Genomic DNA, 27,691 nt, shown 5'->3' with positions numbered 1-27,691 from the left:
GGTGTGGAGCCAAGGGGAAGAGCTGCAGGGCTGCGAGCGACTGCAGGGACTCCAACTACCAGGAGTCCCTGCCTGGCCAATAGTGCACACCTGGCCCGCTCTCCCTGCAAGCCCCGCCCCCAGCGCGTCACCCTCTCTATAACTTTGATATTGTCTACCGCTGCGCGGGAGCGCCCGGGGCAAAGCCCGGGCAAAGGGCGGGCCGTCTAAGGCCGTCCAAGGACGTATAAGGACGGGCCGGGCCCTTCCTCTTTCGTGTCGGACTCAAGGACTTGGAGTATGTTATTGTAATTAGAGGTCTTATTTAGGTATTCAATCCACTTTCTTTGCGAAAGCTCACTGTTTGATTAACCCGAACTGTTTCACTTTGTAAACTGTTTATATATTGTAACCCCACATGATGTCCTTACGATCAGGGAAGGGTAGGCAGGTAACGGTAAGGTCTAGTAGTGGTACAGCCAAAGGAACTTTAGATGATTTTATTATACGGGCCAGGGGAATACTGGATAAAGAAATTGCCCTCACAGAAAGGCGTTTGTCTTTAGACCTAGTTACGGGGAAACGTTCCTCTTTGGGAAAGATTGGCTCTGCAACCATTCCTGAAAAGAGCATAATTTCTGACCTGGAAGCCAGCCCTAACCTAGTAGTAATCCCAGATTCCCAATCAACATCTATGGATGGCGTAGTGGACTGTCCATTAGAAAATCATGTTCTCACGAATACTACTGGGGAAGGTACCCAGCACTGTAACTCGGCCGTATCAGGGTCGGGTCCCCCCACAATCAGATGTCCTGGACTCCGACCCGGTAGTTAACAAATCTGGTAAACGCAAGAGAGGGGGGGTCATACTAAGGGAAGTAGAACTAAATTGGCCAAAACATCTGCTTCAAGGGTCTTCGCTAAACTACCCAGACAGAGGGGAACTTTGTCAGGGGAGCTCGGTCAGTGGATTCATTGTTGCCAAAATAATAAACATGAGGAGCTCTTGGTTAATGTAGAGAAGCTGGTAAAAAGCCTTTTGACTCCCCTCATAGAAAGAACACAAATTATCAACCTAAAACTGGATCAACTAGAGCACTTAATATCAGCCAACACACACTCGTTGGAGACTCTGGCTGTAAATAGTAAACTTCCTAAGCCCGTGGGGAATCGTATCACAACAAAGAAGGGAGCCCAAAAAAAACCAAAATCAAATTATACAAACACAACCCACCGTATCCATGGTCTCCAAGGGAACCCCCGTACAAACAGCCTTGACCAAACCCACATTGCCAGCTATTGCGGGCACTCAGTTAAAGACTGTTACAGCTATAGCATCAACATCAAGCCCAGCTGCCTCTGTTTCAGCGGTCACACCCGGAGGTAATCAAACTCCATTGAGTAGACCATCAGCCCCTGGTAAGACAGCCCCCTTAACTAAACCAATCTGTGTGAATATACCCCCTGACTCGGCCCCCTATATGGCAATTTTGACAGGTGTTCCGGTAGTTGCAACAAACAAATATGAAACAGGAGAGGATTTATTAAACAAGGTAAACTTTTGGCTTAATAACAATAGACCACCAGCTGCGGCTACAAAAATATTAAGTGTGCGAAGGGTGCCCTGGGTCGGGCCAAGTAAGAAGGACTTAGAGGGGGATTGTATCCTTATCAATTTTAGGGATACTTGGGTTAAGGATATGATTTGCAATAAAGCAAGGTTTGCCAGGATGGGAGATATCCAATGTATAGGCTTAGAATATTTTTACCCCAATTTGTATCATGTTCCCCCTAACTTCTGCCACCCTGAGTTAAGAGTTCGAGGCAACAGCCATTTTGGTTGGACACAGAGTAATGCTGCACCTCGTCCTCCCCCAAATTATCCTGGTTTGTGGTACCAGGATGATGGATGCCTTATGAGACCGCCAAGCATTAGCAATCCTATCCAAATACCTTATAATCAACCAAAAATAAGATTTCAGGGAGAGGAATATTTAGGGTGGACACAAAATAACATTCCCCTGAGAAACCGTTTTGACCCATTAATGGGAATGGAGGGTTTAGACTGACCACCAGCCAGGTATAAGGAAAATGCTTCACCTGTGTCACATCTGGCTATGGGGGGAAATATGGGTGAAATGCAGAAGGATTATTCAGTGGTAGCTGCCGCTGACCGTGATGCTCAATATACTAGCCCTCTGAACATTGAGGATAATGGTAACCCAGGAAGTGAGATTAAATCATCTTCGTCAGGGCAAGACTGTGTAACTCCAACAGAATTTATGGGGGAAAATTTAGGGGAATCTAGACTGCGCTTAATTTCGTGGAATATCGCAGGTCTTGCGGGCAGACTGGAGGATGAAGCCTGGCTGGATTATGTGGGTAGCCAGGATATTCTGTGCCTACAGGAGACGTGGAGCCGGACGGCTCAGGACATTGAGGGTTTTCAATCTTTTAATGTTCTGGCGGTTCCCTCACCAGCTGGGAGGGCTAGGGGTGGGATAATGACAGCACTATCTATTAAACTGCGGAATTTGACAACTTCAAAGATAGTAGATACTCCCTGGTATCAGTTGCTCTTGTTGGAAAACCTGTTCCCTGAGCCTTTGTTGTTGATCAATTGGTACCACAATGTTTTTGATGGGAATGATGTATCGAAAATTCAGAGTTTGGAGGAAGCAATATGTAAGGCGCGTAGTGAACGACCTCTACTGTCTGTTATCTGGGTTGGTGACTTTAACTGTTCGATGTGTAGATTTGGTGGTTCAAATGTGTGTGGTTTAGAAGATCTAAACAAACAGCCTTTAATGCATTTTAAGCACACGCCCCAGGGAGACGCCTTAAATAATATCATCGTTTTAAATGACTTATGTATGGTAGAACCCTGGGTTGCCTCAACTTCACTACCAATACCAACCTTTCAGGGAACAAGAGGTGTGATGAGCACTATTTATTTTGTATTTGTGTCTAGCAGTTTTCTCCAATATGTTAATAGGCTTGAGGTAGCAGCAAATGCTGCAAGTGACCATAATCCTTTAATGCTGTCTTTGTGTATTCCTGCAAGTAAAAAATTGCCGGTTTGGGAACACCCCATAAAATATAACAAGAATCAGGGCATCACCCTGAAGTGGGGAAAAATAGATGCGGCTGGCCTAGAGGCAGAGATCCTTAACACCTGTAAAACCGAAATTGAATCGTGTTTACTCCCGGTACCTGATCCATAAAAGGTCATTGAGAGTTTCGAAAAACTATGTGGGTATGTGGCTGAGCACCTTAGAAAACCAGCGGGGAGAGAAAGTCTAAAGGGTCAAAGGGGCTTTAGATGGTTCGATTCTGTGTGCTCCGCCTCACATAAATCCTTAAGAGTGGCCCTACAACAAAAACCAAGGAACAGAGAACTGATAAGAACAAGTAGAAGGGCCTATAAGGAGGCTATTGCAAAGAGGAAGCAGGACTTAAAAAACCGTGCCTGGGAAGATCTAGAGAAGGCCTCTGAGCTAAAAGATAGCAGGCTCTTCTGGGAGGTATTAAACCACCCCTTATTTAAGAGTGATGCCAAGGAATCCATAGGGATGCAGGTCACTAGTGAATCATGGGAATCCCACTATGGCAAAATGTTTAATCCAAAATCCCTACAAACTATGGAAACACTGGATAACACAGGGGATTTGGTGATTCCATCTACAGCTTTGGCCCTTAGCTCTTCGCTTACATTGGAAGAGATTGAGGAAGCTCTAAGGAAAGGCATATCATTAAAAGCCCCAGGCCCTGACGCTGTCCCTTTGGACTTTTTTAAACACAATATTGAGGTATGGGCTCCTGTGTTATGAAATGTGTTTAAGGCTGCTGTTGTTGGACGTATTCCTGTGTCCTGGAAGGAGGCAGTGGTGGTGCCAATTTTTAAGAAGGGTGATAGGTGTGATCCCCGATGCTACCGCCCTATATCCTTAATAAATGCATCATGTAAAATACTGGGAAGGGTTGTTTTGGCCAGACTAGAGACATGGGCAGATTCTGTTGGCCTAATTGTGAATTCCCAGTTCGGCTTCAGGAGAGGAAAGGGCACAGTCGAGCAGTGTCTGAATTTGGCACTAATTATTGGCAAGTGCATGAAGGCAAGGAAGTCTGCAATATACCTTGCCTTCATGGACTTGTCAAGTGCCTTTGACACTGTTTGCAGAAATAAGCTGTGGCAGATGATAAATGACATGGGCTTCGAGGAACCCCTGGTCACACTACTCCGTAGACTACACGCAGCCACAACCGTATCCATAAGGCTTGGACCTGGAGGGGAAATGACAAATTCCATTCCATCAACCGAGGGGGTGCGTCAAGGATGCATTTTGGCACCTTTTCTGTTTTTAGTATACACAAACAGATTAGAAAAGTACTTGCTGGACCACTGTTGCGATTTCCCAAAAGTAAATGGTAAGAGCATTCCTATGCTCTCTTATGCAGATGATACTGTTTTAATGACTCTCACAGGAAAAAGTATGCAGGTGTGTTTAGACGCTTTTTATACCTTCATGCTGGACCTTGACCTGAAGGTTAATTTTACAAAATCCTTTATAATGGCCTGTGGTCCAAAAGGGTCGAAAATCAGGAAATTTGTAGTGAATAACCTTACCATTGAAAAGGTGGACAATTTTAATTACCTTGGAAATCTGTTTAACCCTTTCCATGCTCATGACGAGCTCAGCTCGTCATGAGGCACAGTGGATCTGTGCTGATGACGAGCTGAGCTCGTCATGAAGTGATGTAAATCTGAAGTCTTCAGCACCGGAGGGGAAAATGTGCAGCAGCGATGTGGTTAATAATAAACTAAGTTGGGCCCCATTAATGAAGGCCCGAGCTCAGAGTGCCAGCCGGTCCATAGAGGGCCTTTTCCGTTTTTGCAGTAAGTTGGGCCAAAAACCTGTTGCGCACCTCAAAACCCTCTATATATCAAAATGTCTATCTGTGGCCACTTATGGGGCTGGGGTATGGGGGACTGAAAACCCCGCTGTAATACAGGTGATGGAAAATAAATTCCTAAAGCGGGTTTTATCGATCCCATCTGGCTCGTCTAACAGTTTTTGCCACAGTGAAATGGGTATGACCAATGTGACTGATATTGTTTGTCTGTCGCCCCTATTATTGTGGGGAAAAATATGGTTATCCAACGAGCTCCAGCTCACCAAAGAAATTCTTCATGACTGTATGACCCTAGACAATGCAAAGCAGATCCCTTGGTTGTCATATGTCAGCAATATGTTGCACAAGATAGGTCTGGGTCATCTTTATAATGACCCGAAAAAAATTCAGGGAAACATAAAAGCCCAAATAAAAGCAAGTTATTGGAAATTTTTAAACACACCATGCTTGGGTGATGTAACTGTTCATGTCAAGTCTCAGCATCAGTTCTATTTAACTTTTACAACCAATACGCAATGGCGGTTTTATCTTCCAAGGTTTAGGCTAGATATCCTTCACTTTTTGTTTGCTTTTCCCAAACAAGGGGGATGGTGTGAGAGGCTGCCCCCTTGTCCTTGCAATAACAGAGCTAACCAAAGCACCATACACCTTGTCCTCTTCTGTTCTCTTTATCAGGAGCCAAGGATTAGATTTATTAAACCCATCCTGAAGGGGCGGCAGCCATGTACTTATAAAGAAGGTTACGACTATCTGTTATCGCTATCATCTGTTGAAGTTTGTTGTGCCATGTTAAACTTCATAAGAGTATCACTTCAGATCAAGAAACGCTACGGATAATATAGCCATAGACCTGTATTCTGCCATGGGAATGTGTATATAAGCTGTATGATTTGTAATTAACATTGTGTGTAAAATTACTTGCTAATAGTAGGGGACAAAATGTGGGTCCCACTATCAATTGTTCTGATATCCTGATAAGTGACAAATGGTCATTTAAAAAATAACTTTCAATTACTTTTTTTAAATGTATAACTATAGTGGTTCATTTTAAATTGTGTATCATGCTTTTTAAGTTTGTACTTTTATGATTCATCGTATGAATCGAATAAAGATTTTGAACCGAACCGAACCGAGAGCAGTTTCAGGATTGGCCTGAGCGTCGATGATGTGCGCTCCAGGACAGACTGGGAGTCTGTGCCTGCTCTCCCCAACACCAGCAATGCTGCTGGGGTTGGAGAGGGCTCACTGTGCATGTGTTTTTTGGCTGGCCTAAGACCGCCGGCTAAAAACCACATGCACAAAGTAGGTAGAGCCCACCACTCCATTCCTGCCGATCATAACCCTGAAGCCCCACCCCAAGCTAAATAAAACAATAATAAAACAGGTTTTTAACTCATTTTATTATCATTTTATTTTTGCATTTTTTAAAGGCCTGGCAGTGGGGGCGACACTCCTCTGCCATAGCGGTGGAGCTGCAGCTGGCAGCAGCCGCAATATCCTTGAGGTTGGCAGAAAGTCTGTGGCTGAGAGAAGGTGAATGCATTCACTTCCCACACATCTTCACTTCCCGGTTTCCACTACACCTCCCACACCAATGCCCCCCAGAGTCACATTACAAATGGATAACTGCCTCAGCTGTGTTATGCTGTGCTAGGATGTAGGCCTTGATGCAGTCAATATACAATCAGGCAAATGTTTGTTATGGAAAAGGGCCCTTAAATGTTATTTTAATTTTGAAGCTATAGATACGTTTCCTCTATTCATTTGACCTCCTGTTGATAATGTATATCACATCCCGGTGCTGTTTGCTTAAGAGTCTGTTATGTTATTTGTGATATATATGAAATGCATGTGTTGTTGTCTGGCTAATATAATAAATATCTCAATATATTCAGAAAACAAATTGAAACTGCTACACCTGATCTTACTGTTTGTGACTATGCCTGCCTGGAGAATATTAAAGGAGAGACATCCAGGCAGGCTGAGTCCTAAAAGAGCCCTTGTCCCAAAACTGATAAAGTAGCTCTCTAAGACGAAAGTAGTCCACATAGATGACATTACATTTATTCCTGACGGATATCGATTAAAAGATCATCATTATATAACAAACTTACAGAGAGCCGTCGGCAACGGACTCTTTTGCATCCTAGATCTACTTTGGGCCTGATTTAGGACGATAATGGAAAGGTCTCTCATTTGGGGAGGAAGAACTAAATCGGGAGGAGATGGAATTTCCCACACCAAAATACCCAAATATATTTTTGTATGTTTTATTAACACTCAACTTTAAATCATGCTAACTCTATTATCAGAAAGCAGGTACGTACTACCAGTGCCAGCTGCCCTTGTGGCAGGGAAGCTGCTGCTGACAGCCACAGTGCCAAGAAGCACCTTTAAAACCCCACTCATCTCTTGTGATGCAGTATGCAACACTTGGTGGGGGCCAAGGGACAGGCAGAGCCCACCAATACCAGCGGCCCTTGTGTGCAGTGCCAGGAAGGTCCCTTTAAAACCCTGCTCCACTCCCGCTGTGCTGGACATGACACTGCCCTTGTGGCAGAAGGGAAGCCACGATAACATACGCACTGCCAGGAAGGCACCTTTAAAACCCTGCTATACCCCCCGGTGCGATATGAAACACTTGTTGGTGGGAGCCAAGCGACAAGCACAGACTACCAGTATCAGCTGCCCTTGTGGCAGGAAACTGTTTTACAAAAAAGGGGTAACCCTGTGTCCCTCAGAACCTGGGTAAGCGTGATTAACAACAAAAATGGTTGTCGGGTGGTAGCAAGAATGCACAAAAGAAAATTGGGTGAAGAGCAGGCCCGTCTGTGCCAGTCAGATCCCGGAAGAGGCTACGTTGGGACACCCTCCTTGGATCTTCATGGAACCTACTGCTATTTTCTTCTCTCCACTAATGGTGTCTCAATTTGCTAGATGCATCCCCAGTACATATTTAGAGTAACTGACAATTGATCAGAGAGGACTTGTAGTATTTGGTGTGCAACACAGAGACAGTGGTACATTTTCTTTTCCTTTTCTTTGCCTTTTCTAGAGGTAACACTTCAGCTCTATTCGTTTGGCACCAGTAGTCCTTTGACAGTTTAGCATGGACCTCCTACTAATGTGAAGACTCAATTGTGGTCCAAAGGCCCTTAAAGTATCATTTACGCACCAATTGTATAATTGGTTATTACTTAACTATGCTGTTCTTAATCCTTTTTGACCTAGTGGTAATTGCATAACCCTTGTTTGAGGCAGGGCAAACTGTGCCCAGTGCAATTAACGGGGCAGATTTGTAACATAGGGGAAATGAAAAACTGTGGACAATGCTAGGGGGTCTGGCAAGTCCCAAAAAAAAAGCTAAATGAGCAGCTGAAAATTGTACTCTTGACGAATTCGAGGTTTAATCAAGGAAGTTGGGGACATGCTGAGTGCAACGGATGAAGGGGGCAGTCCGAAAGTGACTGAAACTAAGGAAGGGGACATAAAGTCCTATTTAACAAAATCGTGCACTAACATAAGTAGAGATGTTTCGGCAATATCTTCCCCCCTTAAAAATGATACTGGGGCTTTAGCAATTGCTTTGTCGTCCTTGTTAGCTGACGGTAAAGGGGTGAATGAGGAACAAACAAATCCTGTCATAGTGAACGTACAGTGCATGCATACATTTTCGGTCTTGGGATCAAGCAAGTGTTGCTCTAGTGTGGCCGTTATAGCACAAAGTCCCCCTGAGGCGACCCCTAGTCAAAATCCTGCTCCCGGTATTGATGTGGATCGGCTACTATTTTTGAAGGGTGAAATAGGTGCACTAAGGAAGGCTATAACTACTACTGCTCATACTTTGTCTACTAAAGTAGATACATTAACAACACTACTGACGTGGATGTCCATTCATCATAATTCCAGGCATAGCGGACGCGACATCACATGCCATGTGACCCTGGGCAGATGTCTAAGGAAGTAACATCACCTGCCCTTTCACCCAACCTCGATGATGTCACAGGAAGTGGTGTTGCATGAACTTTGACCTGGTGTCATCACAGGAAGTGACATCACTAGCACTTTGGACCCTCATGAAATAAAAGGAAGCAGCATTGCATGACCTTTGACTTTATGGCATCACAGGAAGTGAAGCATCTAACCTTTGGTCACTTACATCACACACAGTGACTGGAAAACCTCTACAGATGCAAAAGAAGTACCCAATAAACATAAATACTTCAAATCCTATTGAAAATGCACCTGCATACATTGTTTCAGGTGGTATCGTCAGGTATACAATTAAGATAATGTGGCATTGAGTAAGAACTAATCAAATAGTGTAGAACAATGGAGAATACACTAGTCAAGTTGAAACCAGCCATTATCAATATCAAATAACATATACATTGGGAAGGTTGTGGGCCTATAATGTTTAAAACAAGTTCACTTTATCATTTGTTTTTGAAACTAAAAGTACCATGCAATTAAATCTGAGTCTTGGAACGTAGAGAGCAGTGCTATTTAAAGCAGGCCAAGTTCTCCCAGCAATCTTCCTTTCCATGACATTGTATTGATGCTTCTAAACCTGTGGAGCCATTGAACCTTTCCAGGTTTACTATCATTAATTTCTTGCACAGAAAACATGCTCATCACTTGTACACCACACTTGTGTTGATCGTTGTATCTGCATTAGCAATTTAAAGAGTGTTACGAAAATGTGGGCAGATTTTCTCAGATGGATGAAGATGCTGGCTGTCATGTTGATACTGCATTACTGATAAGAAGAGATAATGCTTTCAGCTTCCTTGAAAAGAAGAAGGAACTAACTGGGCGGGTAGAAAGAGGCCAATGTTCACATGTCCCGCCTAGAATTGTCTCTGCTGGTATGAGTAGCAGTTGGTTCTAGTGATGATTGGGGCATTCTCCCATGCAGAGACTGACTTAAGGGTAAGTTGATGCTCAACTAATATGAAATCCAGAATAGGCTGACAGTGCTACAGATACGCAGTACAGATCTCTGAATAAGATACAGGATGGTACAAAGTATAGTTGTTGTACTGATAATATCCAGTCTTGATGAGAGAACAAATAGGTGGGCAGCAAGTGCTTGGCTACAGGAAATCAAGGTGGCTAAAAGAGCTTTGTAATACTGGTTCCATATCTTGACACATGACAAGCTGATGTGATGAGGCTGCATATCCACAGTGAGAGAAAGAAAGGAAATTGACAGCAAGTTGATGCTTTGCCTATAGTGCTTAGAAGTGTGATGGCAGCACTTTTCATGCTCCTGCATAGGTTACTGACTTCTGTGATCACTGGCAAATATCTTCAGGTGGCATAGGTCTCAAGGGAAATAGAGACTGATTGAGTAGTAACTCTTTTTTGCCTGGCCATCAGGAGTAGGCTGATACTGCATGGCTGTGTGGTACCTACTGTCTTCATGCTCCTGCATAGGCTATTGGCTTCTGTGATCACTAGCAGATTTCTTTAGGTGACATTTGGCCTCAAGGGGAATAGAGTCTAATTGAGAAGTAACTGTTGTGTGCCTGGCAATGTGTATGGCTGCTTCTCTGCCTCTCTGAATGAGGGAAAGGACCAGGTCCCTTTTTAAGATGGTACCTCCAGTGGCGCATGTCTGCAAATCTGTTGATGGCTTCATTAAAATGTTGCTGCTGAACCTCATTAGGTTCACAAGCCATTATCATTAAATTACTAAGTCTCTTGTCTCCACATTTATTGCTGAAATCATTTTTGATTCTTTTCATACAGGGGAAGAATCTCTCAATTTGTTGCACTAGTAATAGGTAATGTCAGAACTAGATGTAAAAGATACAAACTCCGAGGAAACACTCCTGGTAGATACATGAAATACTGCCTGACAGAGTGAACACCTGGTACATTCTTGTCTGAAAAATATGTTTTTGCAGATTCCAGTTTGGATTGTAGAAGACTTTGGTGTACTGCAACTTCTGGATATTTGTCAACACTAACTAGTGCAGAGGAAAATCCCAAATATATGCAGCTTTTGGATTGAACATTCTGATAGCAGATGTGAGGCCCATGTTGTCTGTAAATTGAATATCAAACTAATTTACAAATTCATCCAAAGTAGAGAAATAAACTTCCTGCTTTAAGTGCTCAGACAGTGGAATTAGACTTTCTCAGACATCTAAATATCCTTTTCCCTACAGAGGTTGTGAGAACAAAGTCTATCAGTTTGTTACTCAATTCATGGTGTCTCAAAGGTAGAGCTCTTGGATTGGATTTTTCTTGAATCTCAATTCCACACTGCTCTGCTAAGTCCTTAGCCTGACTTTACAATTCGATCCACTGACTCTCTTGACGGAGTTTCACTAGATTACTTCTTGTTGACTTATTAGATCACTTGCTCTTGGCAAGTCAAGGGCTTTGCTCTGTAGTACTTTAGATAGACTGTGAATCTTTAGGAGACTGAGTTCTATACTCTGCATAGTAAGCAAGAAACCTAGGTTTTCAATGTTCTTAAGAAGTCCTCTGGCTTCTGAACTAGCCTCCTTGTCACATTGTTTTGCTTCTATTACACGGAGAACAATGATTATAGACAAGTGCCTAGAATTTTAAATAATTCGATGATGAGCTGTTTAATATCCTTTTAGGAAAAGTTATTATGTATTTTTTTTATTACCCTGTATTGTGTTATGTGTCTTTTATGACTTGATTTAGACTCAAATCGCATCTATACTTTTCTAACACAGGAGTACTAGTAAAACCACCTCTTACCTGAGAGTCTTTCTAGCTCCATTACATACAGATTACTCTCATTCTGAGTTTTCTCAAAGAGCTCATGCCTTGGTGAACTTTGTGGAAAAAAGCATAAACTGTTTGCAATGTTGAAAATAAATGTTTTACTGGTTATATGTTAGATACTGTTTGCACTTACCCAAGGTTTAGGAGCTAGGCATGGCAGTGTATATAAATTGCTTGAGATGCGATCTCTCTTATTTTTGCTTGGACACCATTAAAATGGCCACTCATAATGGATGCTCCATCTTAGCACTGCGCAACATATTTCTTCCTGTCAAGTCCAGTTTTCTGTACTGCTTCAACAATGGGTGTCCTACTAACAATATAAATAAGCAATGCTTGGGCCCTTAACTGACTGGACTGGACAACTATACTAATTGAAAACAAACAAAGTGTCTAGGAAGACTAGTCACATGAATTTGATGGGCACCTTAGACCAACGATTCTAAAGTGCACAATCTTTATTCAGCTTAATTTGTAGTATTTTCATACAAAAGACAGTCAGACTCAATTGTACTTAGAATGGACAACACTTGATTAAAGTACACAATGTCAAACAATACTCATTTTGACACATACTTTAATTCAAAACATACTGCAAAGCAAATTTAGGGAAAATGACAACAGATATTCGAATGCAAACATAATACACAAAAAATACATATATTCACATAAAAAACTTAACCAGTCCAAAATTTGGAATAAAACACTAGGCGGACACTGTCTCATTACCAGCCAAGGAGTGGGAGGACAATTTTTGGCAGGACCTCTTGGCTGCTAGTCGAGGGAGAGATGCGAAAGGGTTTTGGGACCTGGTGGGCAGTAGGAACCGTCCGGATGACACCTTGAGGACGTGTACTATCACCGCCCAATCGTGGTCCAACCACTTCAAGGCTCTCTACTCAGCTACAGAAGGATTGTTAAATGACCCCTTCATTCTCCCCCCCTACACCTTGGATAGAGATTTGGATTACTTTTCTGCAGGGGAGGTCACGAGCCTGATAAAAACCATCTTGCCATTAAAAGCTGCTGGCCCGGATGGGTTACCCGGGGACCTCCTTCGAGCCTATCCAGTCGAATGGGGGGTGTTGATCTCTGTACTTTTGAATGACATTATTGAGGGAGGAACAGTTCCTGAGTCCTGGAGAGGGGCAGAGGTAGTCCCGATTTTTAAAAAGGGCAGCCGGGACCTCCCCGGGAACTATAGGTCGATTAGCCTTATAGACTCCACACAGAAGCTGGCGGGGAAAGTTATCCTGGGAAGGATCCTCCAATGGGTGGATGATAACCACATTCTGTCTGAGATGCAAGCAGGCTTTCGCTCAGGCACTGGAACAATTGAGCAAGTCTTCAGACTCCTGTTACTATACTGGAAGGTGGTGGAACTAGGCAAGGGCAGTCTTTACTTGGCCTCTATAGACTTAAAGACTGCCTTTGACCTGGTTCCTAGGGAGGAACTCTGGAGGGTGTTGCATGGTCTTGGAATACCCCCCTATATTCTAAACCTTCTTATTAAACTTCACAATGCCAATTATGCCCAGGTCAGGTGGGGTTTAAACGGGGAAAAGACCGACAAAATTCCAGTTGAGAGGGGTGTCCGACAGGGCTGTGTTTTAGCTCCCACCCTATTTTCTCTCTATGTAAATGGGGTGGTCGAGCACCTGCTTGAAGATCCAGCAGACGCCCCCACTCTGGGTGGCGTAAAGATCCCAACCCTGTTGATTGCCGACGACACCCTTCTCATTTCGAAAACCCCTCAAGGTCTACAAAAGCTTCTAGACCGCTTCCAGGATTTTTGTGTAAAAAGAGGACTCATCATTAATGTGGACAAAACAAAGTACCTTATCATGCACCCACCGCGAAAACTTGGTCACCCGCCTATTCTGAACTCGATTGCTCTCGAAAGAGTTTCAGAATTTGACTACCTGGGAATTCGCTTGAGCAATACACTGAGTTGGACCCCCCACATAAACAAATTGACTCTGGGCCTCAAAAGGGTGGGGGGAGCGCTGCTAAAGGAGTATAACAACTCATCGAAACATTGTGTAGCTCCGATTCTAGACATTTACAAAGCCCGGGCAGTTTCTGCATCACTATACGGAGCAGAGTTATGGGGCCTGGGCAATACGGACTCCCTGACCAAGGCAGAAAACAAATTCATTAAGGATTTGTTGGCTATTCCGATAAGTACTCCGACAATCCCAGTACTTCTGGATGCAGGTTGTAAGGCAATCAAGGATCAGGCACGCCTTCGACCACTCCTGCTGTGGGCTCGCCTGTGGAGAGTCCCTGAACTTAAATCTTATGCAGACGGATTGGCGGAGGTGATGCATTCAGACGGTTGGCAAAAGATCAAATGGCTTAAAGACATCAAACATTTGCTTGGGGTTCTGGGCTTGGGCTCCTGTTGGTTTACACATTCATCACCCCCCAAGGAGACCTTGAAAAAACTCTATTGGGAATGGGTCTCAGCCAGGCTCATTAGCAACCAGCGACACTGCAAATCCACCGCAGCCTTCTTGGAAATCAAAGACGTTGTTGCCCTTGAGCCATACCTTGACATTATTACCATCCCCATGGATCGGGCTCTTTACATTAAATTTAGATTAGGGACCCTACCGCTTGCGGATCTTGTTTCTAGATGGAAAGTATCTAACCAGACTTCATGTAACTGTGCCTTATGTATTGACAGACGTGAAACAGTGGCACACTTCCTTTTTGAATGCCCGGACTATGCGCGACCAAGATCCCGTTGGCTTAAACCAATTTGTAGAGAACTGGGGATTTGAGATTGTTTGGTGGCCCTACGGATTTTACAAACGGACACTGCCCCCAATATTGTTTGTGCTGTCTCTAAGTTTTTAAAATGGGCTTGGTTGGTTCGCTTAAAAAGACTGTCTATTTCAATTTAATTCCTTTTAATTAACTTATTATGATCAATTTACTATTCTTCCCTATTGGATGTTTTAATGTCAGTCTTTTTTTCTTATTGATGCATTGTTTTTAAATTTGTTATGTAAATGCTTTTAAGATATTCTAAATATCGAAATAAAGCTATCAACCAACCAACCAACCATTACCAGGCTGATGCCTGTTGTCCTGCCTATATGTGAGACACACTATCGGGGTGTTGCCTACAATGGGGAAATACAAATCAACTAATTCCTTCGTGGCACACAACTCAAGAATCCTGATTCTTGTGTGGTGTGCCACGAGGGAATTAGTAGGCAGGACAACAGCCCACAAAATAAGACAGCTTTTTAATAGCCTGTCTTCTGATATTGGAGACCGATGAAGCTGAAATCGAATATGGATTCAGTTACTAGTAGCAATTTCCAATGGAATTTTCTAAAGGGTCATTCAACACTTAAACTCATCGTCCTGAAGGTGGTCTAACGGATGTTTTCACCAAACAGACCGAAAAGTAGACAACCACATCTATTTCTTCTGTGTTTCACTTTCTAGAAGGAATTGTTTTCTGTGTTGATCAGTTTCATTTTCCTTCCATATGTTTTGTTTAAAATAGATGTTCGCATCAGTGATTATTTGTAAACCTCAATCACTGTGTGGTGTTTTAGGGCCACAAGCATCATTATTGCAAGTAGCGATTACCTAATTGCCATTTTTCCCGAATCGCAATTAGGTAATCTCTAATCCTAATGTATGAAACTCTTTTCGGTTTCATTAGTAATTCCTAATGGGTTGCAAATAGTCCTACCTCATGCATATTAAGGAGGTATGTCGCAATTTGCGAGCCATTAGGAATCCATGCCATCACAGGGATGGTGGCCTGCTGAGGTCAGCAGACCACCATGTCTGTGATTGCTTTTAAATAAAGCAGTCTTTTTGTTTTCAAATGCAGCCTGTTTTCCATAAAGGAAAATGGGATGCATTTAAAAAGAAAAATGAAACTTTGCAGTTTCATTTTTTAAGAGTAGGCAGTGGGCTGTGGGACCACTGCCTGCTCTTAAACAAAATGTTGTCCATTCTCAAATGGGAAGGGGCCCCCTGGGACTCCTTCCCATTTGGAATAGGCTACCACCTCCTTCAAGAAGTCAGTAAAATATGAATGTTTTACGACAGTAATTTGGTCGCAACACAGTCATACATCCCATTCATATTCAATATTTGGAAGGGATGCCCTAAACACACCCATTACAAACACTGAATTGAAAACACAAATTTTGATTTGGTAACGTGTTACCAAATCACAATTTGTGTTTGATACATACGTGAAAGCATTTTTGCTGTCGGAAATGGACCGATCGGCCATTTTTGACCACAAAATCGCTTAATACATGTGGCCCATAGGCCCCAAAGTTTTGAGAATTTGTGTGACCATATGCAGACGATTTCTTGCAACAGTTTATATATGCAGGTCGCTCTGCCGAGGTATTAAATGAAACATACTCTTTTAATCATATGTGGCATAAGCCACAGAACCTCATAACATATGGATGACTCCATGATTTATAAATAATATAAAAATGCTTTCGGAATATCCTGTGGAAATGATGACTTTCTACAAAATTCTTACTTTGGATTTTTCAATTATTTTTATTCTCCTGATAGGATTTCCTTTTTCCCCCATATAGTGTTTTCATTAAGTTTTTATAACAACGTCATGAGATACCGCTTTTCTGTCATCCATTCGCAGAAAGCGTAGGGGAACAGTGTTTTTAGAATAATGCTGGTAACCGTTTCATAAACAGCATTGTACAATATCATTACGTTTTCCGTATACATGACTATAGATATAAAGAGGTATAGGCAACCAAATTAAACAAAAGGAAACCTGAAAATTATTTTAAAAAATGAAAACAGAGTGGGGTAGCAGAGTTCACCATTTCACAATTTCAAGTATGCAAAAATCAAAACCTTTTGCGTAAATTCTTTGAGCATCCACTGAATGTATGTGGGGACATCTTATTTCAGATTGCGCTAGCGTTTGTCATTGGAATCGAATGATGCCATTATTCTCTGTCTCTACCCTGTATCTCTGCTTGGTCCTCTGGATCAGAGGATTCCTCGGATTCTCTCGGGTTACAGATCCCTGCTTCATGGAGGTCCTGGGACAGTCGCCTGAAGAAGGACTATGGATCACTTAGATTTCCAATCTGTACGAAAGGGGGCCCAAATTCTTTCAAATGTTGTCATTCGGTCTCATAAAAGGGCTGCTAATTTTCCCATAGCGTATATGTTTCAGACTGTAGACCACAAGACATCCAGAACTGAGCAACAGCCAGTCTAGCAGCAATGAGCAGGTGGGTCAAGAGTTTGACCAGCAGGGTTATGGTAGGAAATTCAGACACCTCTCCCCTAGCTCCCAATATTAGAGTGAGGGGGTTCATCTGTAATTGCCGATATATCTATGTTCCACTACATTTATGATTAGGGTATGAGACAATTTTGTGTATGTCAATATTGCCACTACCCATTGTGGATTTTGAGTTGTCACATCATCTCCCTATGAACTTTCTGTGTTAGCCCTGGAGAATCACACTTGCAGATGAAATTAAAACAGATGGAGCAAAAAGGGTTAAATTCAACCAATTATATGATTGTTTACTTTGGTTACGTTTTACAGCAAGTCACGCATTTCAAACTGTATATTATCTACAACTATGCCAATCATTGATGTTTTTCCAGCGCCATTGCATTATGTTGGTTGCTGGCTTACTTTAAACTGAAAACCAAATTACATTATCACAGTAGTCTACAGAAAACTCTTTTGCTCTGAAAAAGTGCATTCTACACTCAAGATGTCAGTTTTGTGTACGCAGTAAGTGGGAAAAGCCCAACTTTACTTGAAAGCTGAGATAGTCACTGTCATCATGCAAGACAGAGGCCTAGAAATAGCAACATGAAAAACACTAATCAGTCAATCCAAGACCACCTACAACTGTAAAATTGATTGTGTTTACTGGTAAACTTAGAAACTTGTATCCCCACTTCCTCTCTTTGAGCAATGCTATAGTCTGCTGCCCTCTGTCCCATTACACTGTGTTAAATATGATGACTTAAAGCAAAGCAACTCTTCGGCTCCTTACCTACAATACAATACTGTAGAACATGTATTATCCCTGTGAAAGATGGAGATGCTTAAAATGTGCAGCTCTGTTGTTTACGTGCATTTGACTAAAGCGCTCACAGGTCAATTCACAAAAACGCCGTACAGCCAACTTCCTCTGTTGCATAAGAAAAAAATGCCTAATTTTCAAGCCTAAGTGACGCATTCTAATTTTAAAAAGAATCTACAAAGAATTAGAATTTACCATGGGAAATTTGCCAGCATAGTGAATTTCCCATGTTGGAAACTTTGAGGTGTCATGTAGGGCAAGAGAGTTCCATGGTGGGTTTGATAGGGTGGTCAATGTGAATATGTTAACGCCCACATCGTTGTAACTTTCTGGGCATCGCAGTGGTTCTCAGTGGTTACATATGCCCAGTCTGTGACATTAATTTAGCACTTGGATTAAGAGTAAAACATTGAGTAAGAGCACCTTATATTGCATAGGAGTGCAGGAGAAGTATGGACATATATTTTTATTTAAGCTAGGAAAGAAAAAAACACTTGGATAAATACACATTTCTGCAATAGGAACACCTGTAGATTGTTTACACTGTGGGTAAAATTAACAAATAAGCAAAGGAGACAAGAAATATGTCTGGAAACCCATGATTTGCACAGGTTTCTGGGTATAATTTCTGAGTTTTTTTGTGAATCCCCCACTTGCCAAAATGTACTGAAATCATAGGCAAAGGCCTCTCATACACAGATTTTTGTATCTGTTTATCATTTGAGCTCAGAGTTACTACTTACCTGGTCCTAGGATCTACTCTGTGATCACATAAAATGCCTGCACAAAAATGTCATTGTCTATTATCTGCCAGCATAGCAGGCTTTCTTTGTATTTACGTATGGTTGCGATCAATTAATTCAGAAAGACAGAACTGGCTTTAAATAGCCAAAGGAAATCAATACCACAAGCAGGAAAACTGTCTTAAAAGCACACAAAAATGACCATCATGACTTTAATATATAAAAGAAAACTGATATAAAGGTAACACCCGCTCCTTGAGATTTTCTTCATTTTCTTTGCAGTTCTACTACAACGGGTTTTCGGGTGCATGCTGGCAGTGTGTGCAGGATAGTGTGTTGGTCAGTCTTTCAAGTCTACCAACTATCCTCTTAGAGGAGTATATCAACCTCAGGCATCTTCATTGAATTTAGCATGATTAGTTACAAAAATTACCTTGCTTGATCATTGTGATTGGGATGAGCATCTTTGTGTCCTCTGGTGCCACCTGAAGAGAGAATAATAAGGATAGCTTTAGAGCAGGATTTTGGTTCATTTCAGAGAAATATTTTATAAATAGTTAAAATAATCAGGTCTGTTCAATTGTCTTTATTCCGTCATAACAATGACCATACAAATATAGATGAAAAAATACAAGAATATCATACAATTTTCCAAATTCAAAGATTATTGAAAACATTTCACACATTGTTAAAAACAAATTTAAAACATCAATTGATACAATTTAAGTATGCATTTAAGAAATAGTATAAAATTGCTTCATGAGCACCTGTGGTGACTGGCATTCATTTCAAACCATTAATGATCTCATCAGGAATACAAATAAATATTCTTATGAAGCATACCTCCTACTCAATTTTATTGGAGACAAGATATAATTAAGGAAAGAGAAACGAATTGTAGGAGAATTTAGACATTTTAAAAAGATCAGCTCCTCTTGCTGCAATATAAAGTGCTTGTGCTTTAAAAGTTATTGTAAGAAGCGTCTTCAAAAAAGTATAAAATGCACTGTCGTTTGTGATGAGGAATTATCACATGGGGAGCCTGGAAGAGATTCAAACCAGGAACCACAGTTAGGAAAAGCAGCCAAATAATGGATTCACTGTAGCCTGAGACTCATCAGATAAAATCTATACTCTGATTTTCCTACCCAGGTTAAATACTGCTCTATCCCAGGCATTGTATAAATTGGCAAATAGTTAAGGACTGAGGTTAAATGGCTTGACCTTACGAGTCTAATCTCTTCAGTCATCATATTCCATTTCTCCTTAACTATGGCCTTAGTGTGTGGCACAATGCTATCTGGGAAATTAAAAAGGTTAGTCAGGCCCATATCATTAAAGCTTTTCCTGACATAAGCCAGCCACAAGATAGAGTATCTATTGTCCAAGTTCAGGCAGCCGCTCAAAATGTCTCTCGAAAAAACGGATAGTGGGATGTACCGGATTTTAAACCAGAGTAAAGGAGGTCTATTTAAACTTTGTCATCCAAATAGCCCTTACCCCATTCACTCATTGGCAACAGTGTACGAATCATTTCAGATTGCAGGGAGCATTCAACATTTACAAAAGGATTCTTTTTTTAAATACAGTACGTATTCAGAGGATGTGTTTGGAATTGAATAATCTACTTAACCACAACTCTAAACAGCTGAAAGATACCAACCACTTTTCTATAACCTCACAAAGACTAGGTATGGCAGATGGGTGTTCTTGGTGTTATAAATATGACATTTTGTTTTGTTGTGGAATATTTTATTCTGCGTAATATCAACCAAAACATGTAACGCTGCACCTGCTGCCATCACTCCCATCTCTTTCTCTCGCATTCCTTCATCTCTACAAAGTCCTATTCTTGTTAGAAACTCCACAACCTCTATTCATTCTAGGCACAAACCAAGCCTCCAGTAGAACCTCACAGCCTGTACTTTCTCTCTGCAGAAAACACACTCCCTTGGTAGTATAGGAACTAAGCAAAATGTTAATGCGCCATAACCGAACTCCCACAATTTGTATACACACATTATTTGGAAACATTTTCATTGCTTAAACAAGCACTAGAGTTGAAGCCTACACTAGCTGATGAGGGATGAAAGATTAGGGGCCATATGTATGAAGCATTATTGCATTCGCAAACGGCGAAATTCGCCGGATTTCGGCGTTTGCGAATGCAATTTTGCAAAAAGGTATGTAGCAAGGCAAAATAACGAATCGCAAAATTTGCGATTCCTTATTTTGCGATTGCATTTAAGGAATCGCAAATTTTTCGATTCCTTAAATGCAATGTAAGAAGGCAAAAAAAAAGCAAATTGGCTTTAAGGAATCGCAAATTACCACCAACTTCAAGTTGGTGGTAATGTGCGAATTTCTTGAAAAATGCAAATATTTGTGTTTTTCAATGTGCCATGTGACGCAAATACATGCCCTTAGGGCATGTATGTGCACCACATGTGCACCCATGCTTATTTCAGGGGTGCAACAGGGTGTCCTTTGGACACCCCTGCACCCTTGGAAATATTCTCAATTTGCGATTAGCAAATTGCGAATAGCAATTTTCCCTTTCATTTCTATGGGCCAGGAGGCTCATAGAAATTAATGGCAAGTATTCCTTGTTTGCGAATTCGCAATTTGCGAATTCGCAATTAAGGAATATCAAGAAATCGCAAAAAAATTGCATTTTTCTTGATACATATCATTTTGCGATTCTGAAATAGCGATTTCTTAACAATTACTATTACAGAATCGCAAAATGGTTCCTTGATACATATGGCCCTTAGTGAAAATAATTAAGATAAAGAAAACCATTTCAAGACAGAGAATCAAATCGTTTCACCAGACATGCCCCAAATAAAAAAAAAGCAATAGTATCTCAACCAGGAACACAACTAAAGAACTGTTCAACAGGAATTAAGTATAAAGTCTGATAATGAAGTAACTGTTCGTCACACTCTATATCAGGCACTTTCTGCGTCAAAGTCTGCAAGCACCAATAATTTGTACTGTCAAATTCATAATAGCACTACTTCTTTGTTGAGGCTCCTCTGACTGAATAGCAGGTGTGGGTGCTGGGCCCTTGATTAAGCAGGTTAAATCATTGTAGTGGGTATCAAGCATTGATTCAGTGAGATCAGCTGGTGATCCTGGTTAGATGTTAAAGAGAGTAACAACATTTGTCGCACTATATATCTGAGTTCAGGTATTTCTCTTGTTTTTGTATGCTAGAAGTGAATGGAGCAGGAGTTTCCTTGCTCATAAGTGTAATAATTAAGGCCTCTTTTGTAATATTAAAATATGCACATGATTTTTGTGTGTGATTCTAGCTAAGTCTCCCCAATTCATAGTGAGGTATTAAGCAAGCATCGGTTGTTTTTGCTTAATGATTTTGTTTTTTCATATGTTTCTTTGGAAATTCTTCTTCGCACAATGCGTTGCTTTCTCCATGACAATGGTTTTGTGATAGGTTTGATTAATTTGAAATTGTGTTGAAAAAGCAAAGAAAACACCAATGAAAATCAAGGAATTCACTGTAAATACATTATTGTTAAACGGGAATATTAAAAGAAGTGGGGTTTAGAGATTATTGCCAGTACACATTTTCACAAAAAATATTGACCCAGATTTTAGATATGCAATTGGAAAGAAAGGTTTATGTGTTCTCCTCCAAGGGATGTAACACAAAGGAAGATATATTATTCATTTATAATCATATATTTGGAAGAGGGCCTGACACTAATTGAGGTGTGGAGCAGTCTGTGAACGTTACTCTTTGCAGTAGATGTGCCTTGGGGGGAGGGGAGTTTAAAGCCTCTTTACTCCCTACCAAGAGGCCTACAAGTGGCAAACTAAAGATACACCAACTCATGAATCCTACACAATTACAAAGTCCCGTTGTGCACATGCACGTGCTTTAGTATGTAGTATGGAACTTGTGCACAGGAAAATTAATGGAGAGCGTGCTAACTATGGATGCTAACTTTATGCCCGTACATTGTCTGTTACAGGAGTAATTCCAGAAAGGGTGGCATGTCTTTCAAGAATGTAACATTTTCACATAAAGAAATATGGATAAACATACAGAAATATACATATACATACTAAAATTAATGGAAATGATAGTTGCACCTCTATGATAAATATCCTAATAGGATGCCATTTTAGGTCCAGTTTTGGACTTTTTATATCCAATACTTTAAATATCCTTACTGTGAGCTTAGGGGGCAACCTTTTTTTATTCATGATCTGATGGAGTTTTGCCTATCTCAAGTCCCTGTTGTTGAGTTAATGGATTTCCTCCCTATTCTCATGGCTGTACTGCCTAGGAGCATTTCAGCCCCAATTATTTCACATGATGATTTGCAACCTTTCACATCTGTAACAAAGAATTATTTGCTGGCACAGGGTTTTTAGTTTTTGCTTGGCCGTTGTTATTCCAGATCTACATGTTGCCTGTAGAGAAGTGATTAACTTAAAACCTTTGATTACTGGGACCTTTAGTAATGACCTTAGTATCACTGACTGCTATGTTAAAGATTTGTTTCGGACACCACAGACCTCTAGTAACTACAATTTGCTACTGGACCACTCCTTTCTCTGAATGCACTTTCGTACATATTTCAAAATATATAATTATTTAGCGCTCCAAGATGTGTGTCCGCCATTCTAGAACTGTAAATTACAACACACAAAATGGACACAGCATCATGTCATTACACTGGGGGTGCCTTCGCCTTATGAACGGTATGGGCAAAACCTATTTTCTTCTTTTTGTTGATACTGAAAAGTATTGGTAAAAAGCACTGGCAAAGCCAGTAAGAAGGTCTGCTTTGGCAACCCCAAAAGCTAAGACTGATTGGCTTTGTCAGTGCTTGCTTTTAATTTTGATTAATTTAATTAAAGTCATACATGTACGAGAGGAAAGTTGTAGAAAGTCAGAAACAAGTTAACTTACATGGGAAAACGTGAGATGTAATTCTCTTGCAGAGAGTAACATTCCTTATTTCCGCAGGCAATGCGGGGACTCTTGTTTTCAAGGCAACTATTTAATGAATTGTTTGGTTAGGGTCATGCAAAAGCTGGCTTTGAACTGTTACTAAGTAAATATGAAAACAACTTTATTAAGCAATGAGCTAGGTCAAAAATACTTTAATACATCTGCTTTCCTTGTACATTCCTTTGTGTTGTTGTTGCTGGGAATGAAATATTAATTTTTATATGTACAAGTTGATTGTCTTTGGAATTCAAATAGAAACTGCATCCAAGTCCTAGTTTTTTTACTACACATTGGAGACAATTCCTGGCTGGCTCTTTGAAGATTCTTCTCGACTGGCTTCGTATGCTGAAACATGCAGAGATGTAGAAATACATTTTCGCTAGAACTGTCAATTCTGCACCTCTCATCACCCTGGGGGTTCATCTCAGCAGTTTCTGATAACGAAAGAAACTCAACATTTTATAAGAAAATATAAAATAACAAAATGAGAGTCACTAGTCAAACTCACATTCTGCGGCCTCCGACATTAGGGTCCCTGCAGGACACTCTCTATTTTACTATGTTTTGTAATTTGTATGCAAAGCCCAGGAAAGCGTATATTATTGCTACCCTTAAAAAAGTGTATTTCTCTCAAGTCCGACTGGCCATTAGGTATCTGTAGTTGCTCCTGTGAGATATAATTTTTATTGTACTTAGCCTTCTGAAAGTCGCTGTGAGGTTGAGAAATGGTTGTGACTAGGCACCCTATAAGATCTGAGGTGGTTATTTTTTTAAAGATGTACTGTGTTAGTTGTGTCTGCTCATCTTGAACTGTTTTTATTCTTTTTATATTGCACGTAAAAAAAATTATCTGTATTTATTGGCAATTGGATTTTAGCTGATGTATTATTTTATGGTGTTATGCTTTTATGGTTGTTTTTTCAAAAGCCAAATAAGCGTACTCTGATTGAGTCACTAGTCTTTTTTTCGGTTTCTTGGAACACTTAAGTTGCCACACCTTGATCATTACAAGTTTAAGAGGTTAGGGACCAGGCTGATGCTCCCGCTCTTTTCAATTCAGTAAGATATGGGATCATGCCTGAAACACTGTTGGATTATAGGTTCATTAGTAATGTTAGTATTTAACTAAATCTTTCAATACTTCAGCCACTGTAGACCGTTGTTGATCTTAGCAAATATCCGAGTGCAACTAAGGTTGTAGCACATATTCTAACTCTCTAAAATGATAGGAGGCACTTAGACTATCATGTCTCATGAAGTTATTATTCTTCTTGCTTCGTTAATAATAGTAGATCACACTGAAACTACCAGTCCCATAAGTCCCGGAGCGAGTTCATACACGTTTCTTCACTAGGAACTCTTTAAAAATATGTATGGTAACCTTACGCGGCTCCCTAGGGAGCAACGGATTTCACTCGGAAAAGAAACGTATCTTCGGTTTACTTGGTAAGAGTAAAACTACATTGCCTTGGTGCTTCAGCAATCATATTATCAGGGATAACTTAACATAATATAGTGAGGTCATCCTACTCACAGACGTATTTTGTTCGTTTCAGAAAATTAACCAATTGTTGAAAACTACGAAGCACAGAGAGAGACGTTTTTCACCACTGAACTCGCATGATAAGGTATGCGTGGGTGAGTTATTTATAATAGAGATAGACAGCGTACTTTGGGGCAGTAAGATTATTTATCGTGATCTATTTGTTCATTATATACACAAATAATTGTCCCCATGAAAAATCGTTCGGCTACAGAGAGACGATTTTAACGGTTGCGCTCATCAGAAGGTATGCACATAAACTTACTGGTCAATGTCAGATTAAGATCATCTTAACTCAGGTTAAGCAAGGTTAAATGTAGCCACCTTGAACAATTATATTTCTTCAAAATAGATACGTTCATCGATTATTACCCTAAGGATCAGGCTTTGAAAACTAGACTTTCTGAGTCTTGCAGGTCAGTGGCAAATAATGAAATTCTAAAATAACCTAGATGATCTCACATCATTGAGACATGTTAACAACCATGCGACACCAATGTGACATCATGTTTATTTTACCTATATCTAACTGGGCATATTGCGCTGATTTAGGGATTCAAATTCAGAGATACTTACAACATTAAATGGTGGTCAGTAATGACTAAAATGTTAAAAAGAGTAGGGGGTATAACATTACGATCTGTGTCAACAGTTATAGAGACATAAACATCAGTACATTATCTGGCTGTCAATCAACAATCTATTAAAAATGTAAAGATAAAACATGAAATAGTTAAATGTTGAGGATGAACTTCGGTGCTCACAAGCACAAATCAATGAATTATTTATATGCTTTTACATTTAGCAAATGTTGTTGGTTAACGTATCACAGACAAGTAACTTTAGTTATTTAAGTTTAACGTGTAGGCACCGGATATTATTATTATTTTATCATGTACTCAGTGTAGTCAGTTAATATCTTCATTGAGGATTACATGTATATGATAGGCTTTTATAATTAGTTTTTTCAGTCTGTAATGAATATTTATAGTTGGAATAATTCAGTATTTCTATGGGCACTACATATACATGAAAGGGTACACTCTTTTTGAGTCAATAATGGAAATGACTGTAATTCACATTCTATTCAAGATAGAAGGTTATTTATATATCATTAACCCTCCCATGTCTATCTACTATGTATATACAAGACATATGTAATGTGTTATTTAAGTTTGTGCATATATAAATATATTTAATTTTTTTTAGGTATTTTCCCCTGAAGAAGGGAACGTTGGTTCCCGAAATGCATTGGGCGGCATTTCTCCAGAATTGATATGATGAACACAACAGACATAAGTCGTCATATGAAAAGTATCATGTTGTAGATAATGCAAAGGATTTATTTTGAAGTAGACAGTATCCTGTCATGCTCTTGAATGTATAGGGATACCTGTATTGTTATATTGTATAATCAAAATGGTACTTACAACTGAACATATGTGAATTGTGAGATAATGTCTACCACTAAAAAAGAAGTTGAATTCACAAAAAATTAGTATGTCTTATTTATATTGTATGATTATTCAAAAAGGTTTTTGGGAATAATTCTCCTCTTGGAACAGTGCACGCTGCATGTAGGTCTTTGCCTTCATTCTATTTCAGGTTTCACAAATTGTGTAGCCAACACAATTGGTAGTGTTGCACCCTTTAGTTTACAGGATTAACAATTTTAGAATGATCAACTGTTGAGTGCTCCTCCACCACTTCGTATTAAACACTGTTGGGCCACTTTAACCTCTCTTATGCTCATGACGAGCTCAGCTCGTCATGAGACACGGTTGCGCTGTGCGTCATGACCCGCGCAGCACTCACACGCGGGGATAATTCCCCCATAGTGCTGAGCGGTCCGTAGCAACGGGCGTGGTCATGACAGCGCCACTGTGCTGCATGACAAGCCAAACTCGTCATGAGCACCGGGGCGCTGTGCGCCCCCCCCTCCCCCCAGCACAGCGGGGGAATTACCCCCGCGGCCAAGGGGTTAAGTAAGCACCCATTTCATTGCCATTTCATCCCAGTTTTTTTTGCAGTAATGTACGGTATGTTATAAGCTCCATTGTCCTTACTACTTTTACCTCATTTCCCCAATGCAGAATGTGGGGATTTCCAGAGGTAGCCATTACAGTGTAATGCATTTATTTGCTTCCACCTTCATTTTATGTCAGAATATCATATACAGAAATAGTGCATGAAATACAAATTGTGTCCTAAATATTGTGTAGAAAAATATTGTGCCATTGGTTTAGATTTTCCATTAACTCAAAATGGGGATATATTTTTGTATAAATGCAATCAACAAGAGAGAAAGAGTCAAAAAGGCCACTCCTGTACCCCTTAGAAATAATGAATTTCAATCAACATAAGAGTGCCAGCATAACTTAAGAGAAATACAAGACAAAGGAGGTTGAAGGCAAGGTATAGTTACTACCACCAGAAGGGAATTCACAGTTAGTATGGAGGTAAGCTGCACTTGCTCAGTGTAAAGTAAAAGGACCCTCAGGCCCCAACTGAAAGTTGGTAGCCGGTTGTCTTCATTGGGTCCTTAAAGTAGAAAAGAGATCAGAGTTGGTGATGAAAGTGAAATAAAAGGAGTGTGGACTACTCCCCAAACCGAAACATTCTTTTTAATAAGAGGATAGTTCTAACTCCATTAAAACCAGTGAAAAAAATGCAGACT

General features: G+C 40.5%; 1 protein-coding gene across 18 annotated transcripts in view; it reads right to left on the bottom strand.

The window, feature by feature from the left end:
• The window catches only part of ABI3BP (ABI family member 3 binding protein), a 1,784,442-nt gene that overhangs the window by 783,977 nt on the left and 972,774 nt on the right, over positions 1–27,691 (bottom strand). For all 18 annotated transcript variants that reach the window (XM_086934483.1, XM_086934484.1, XM_086934487.1 and 15 more), the window contains exon 7: positions 18,918–18,969. In XM_086934483.1, coding sequence (XP_086790609.1) covers positions 18,918–18,969 — 52 coding nt within the window. The remainder of the gene's footprint in view (positions 1–18,917; positions 18,970–27,691) is intronic.

The sequence above is a fragment of the Lissotriton vulgaris genome, chromosome 8 (genome assembly GCF_964263255.1).
Source record: "Lissotriton vulgaris chromosome 8, aLisVul1.2, whole genome shotgun sequence".
In the NCBI taxonomy this organism is placed as follows: Eukaryota; Metazoa; Chordata; class Amphibia; order Caudata; family Salamandridae; genus Lissotriton; species Lissotriton vulgaris.
Note: the sequence above shows the minus strand (reverse complement) of the source record. Positions and strands in the feature narration are given on the sequence as shown.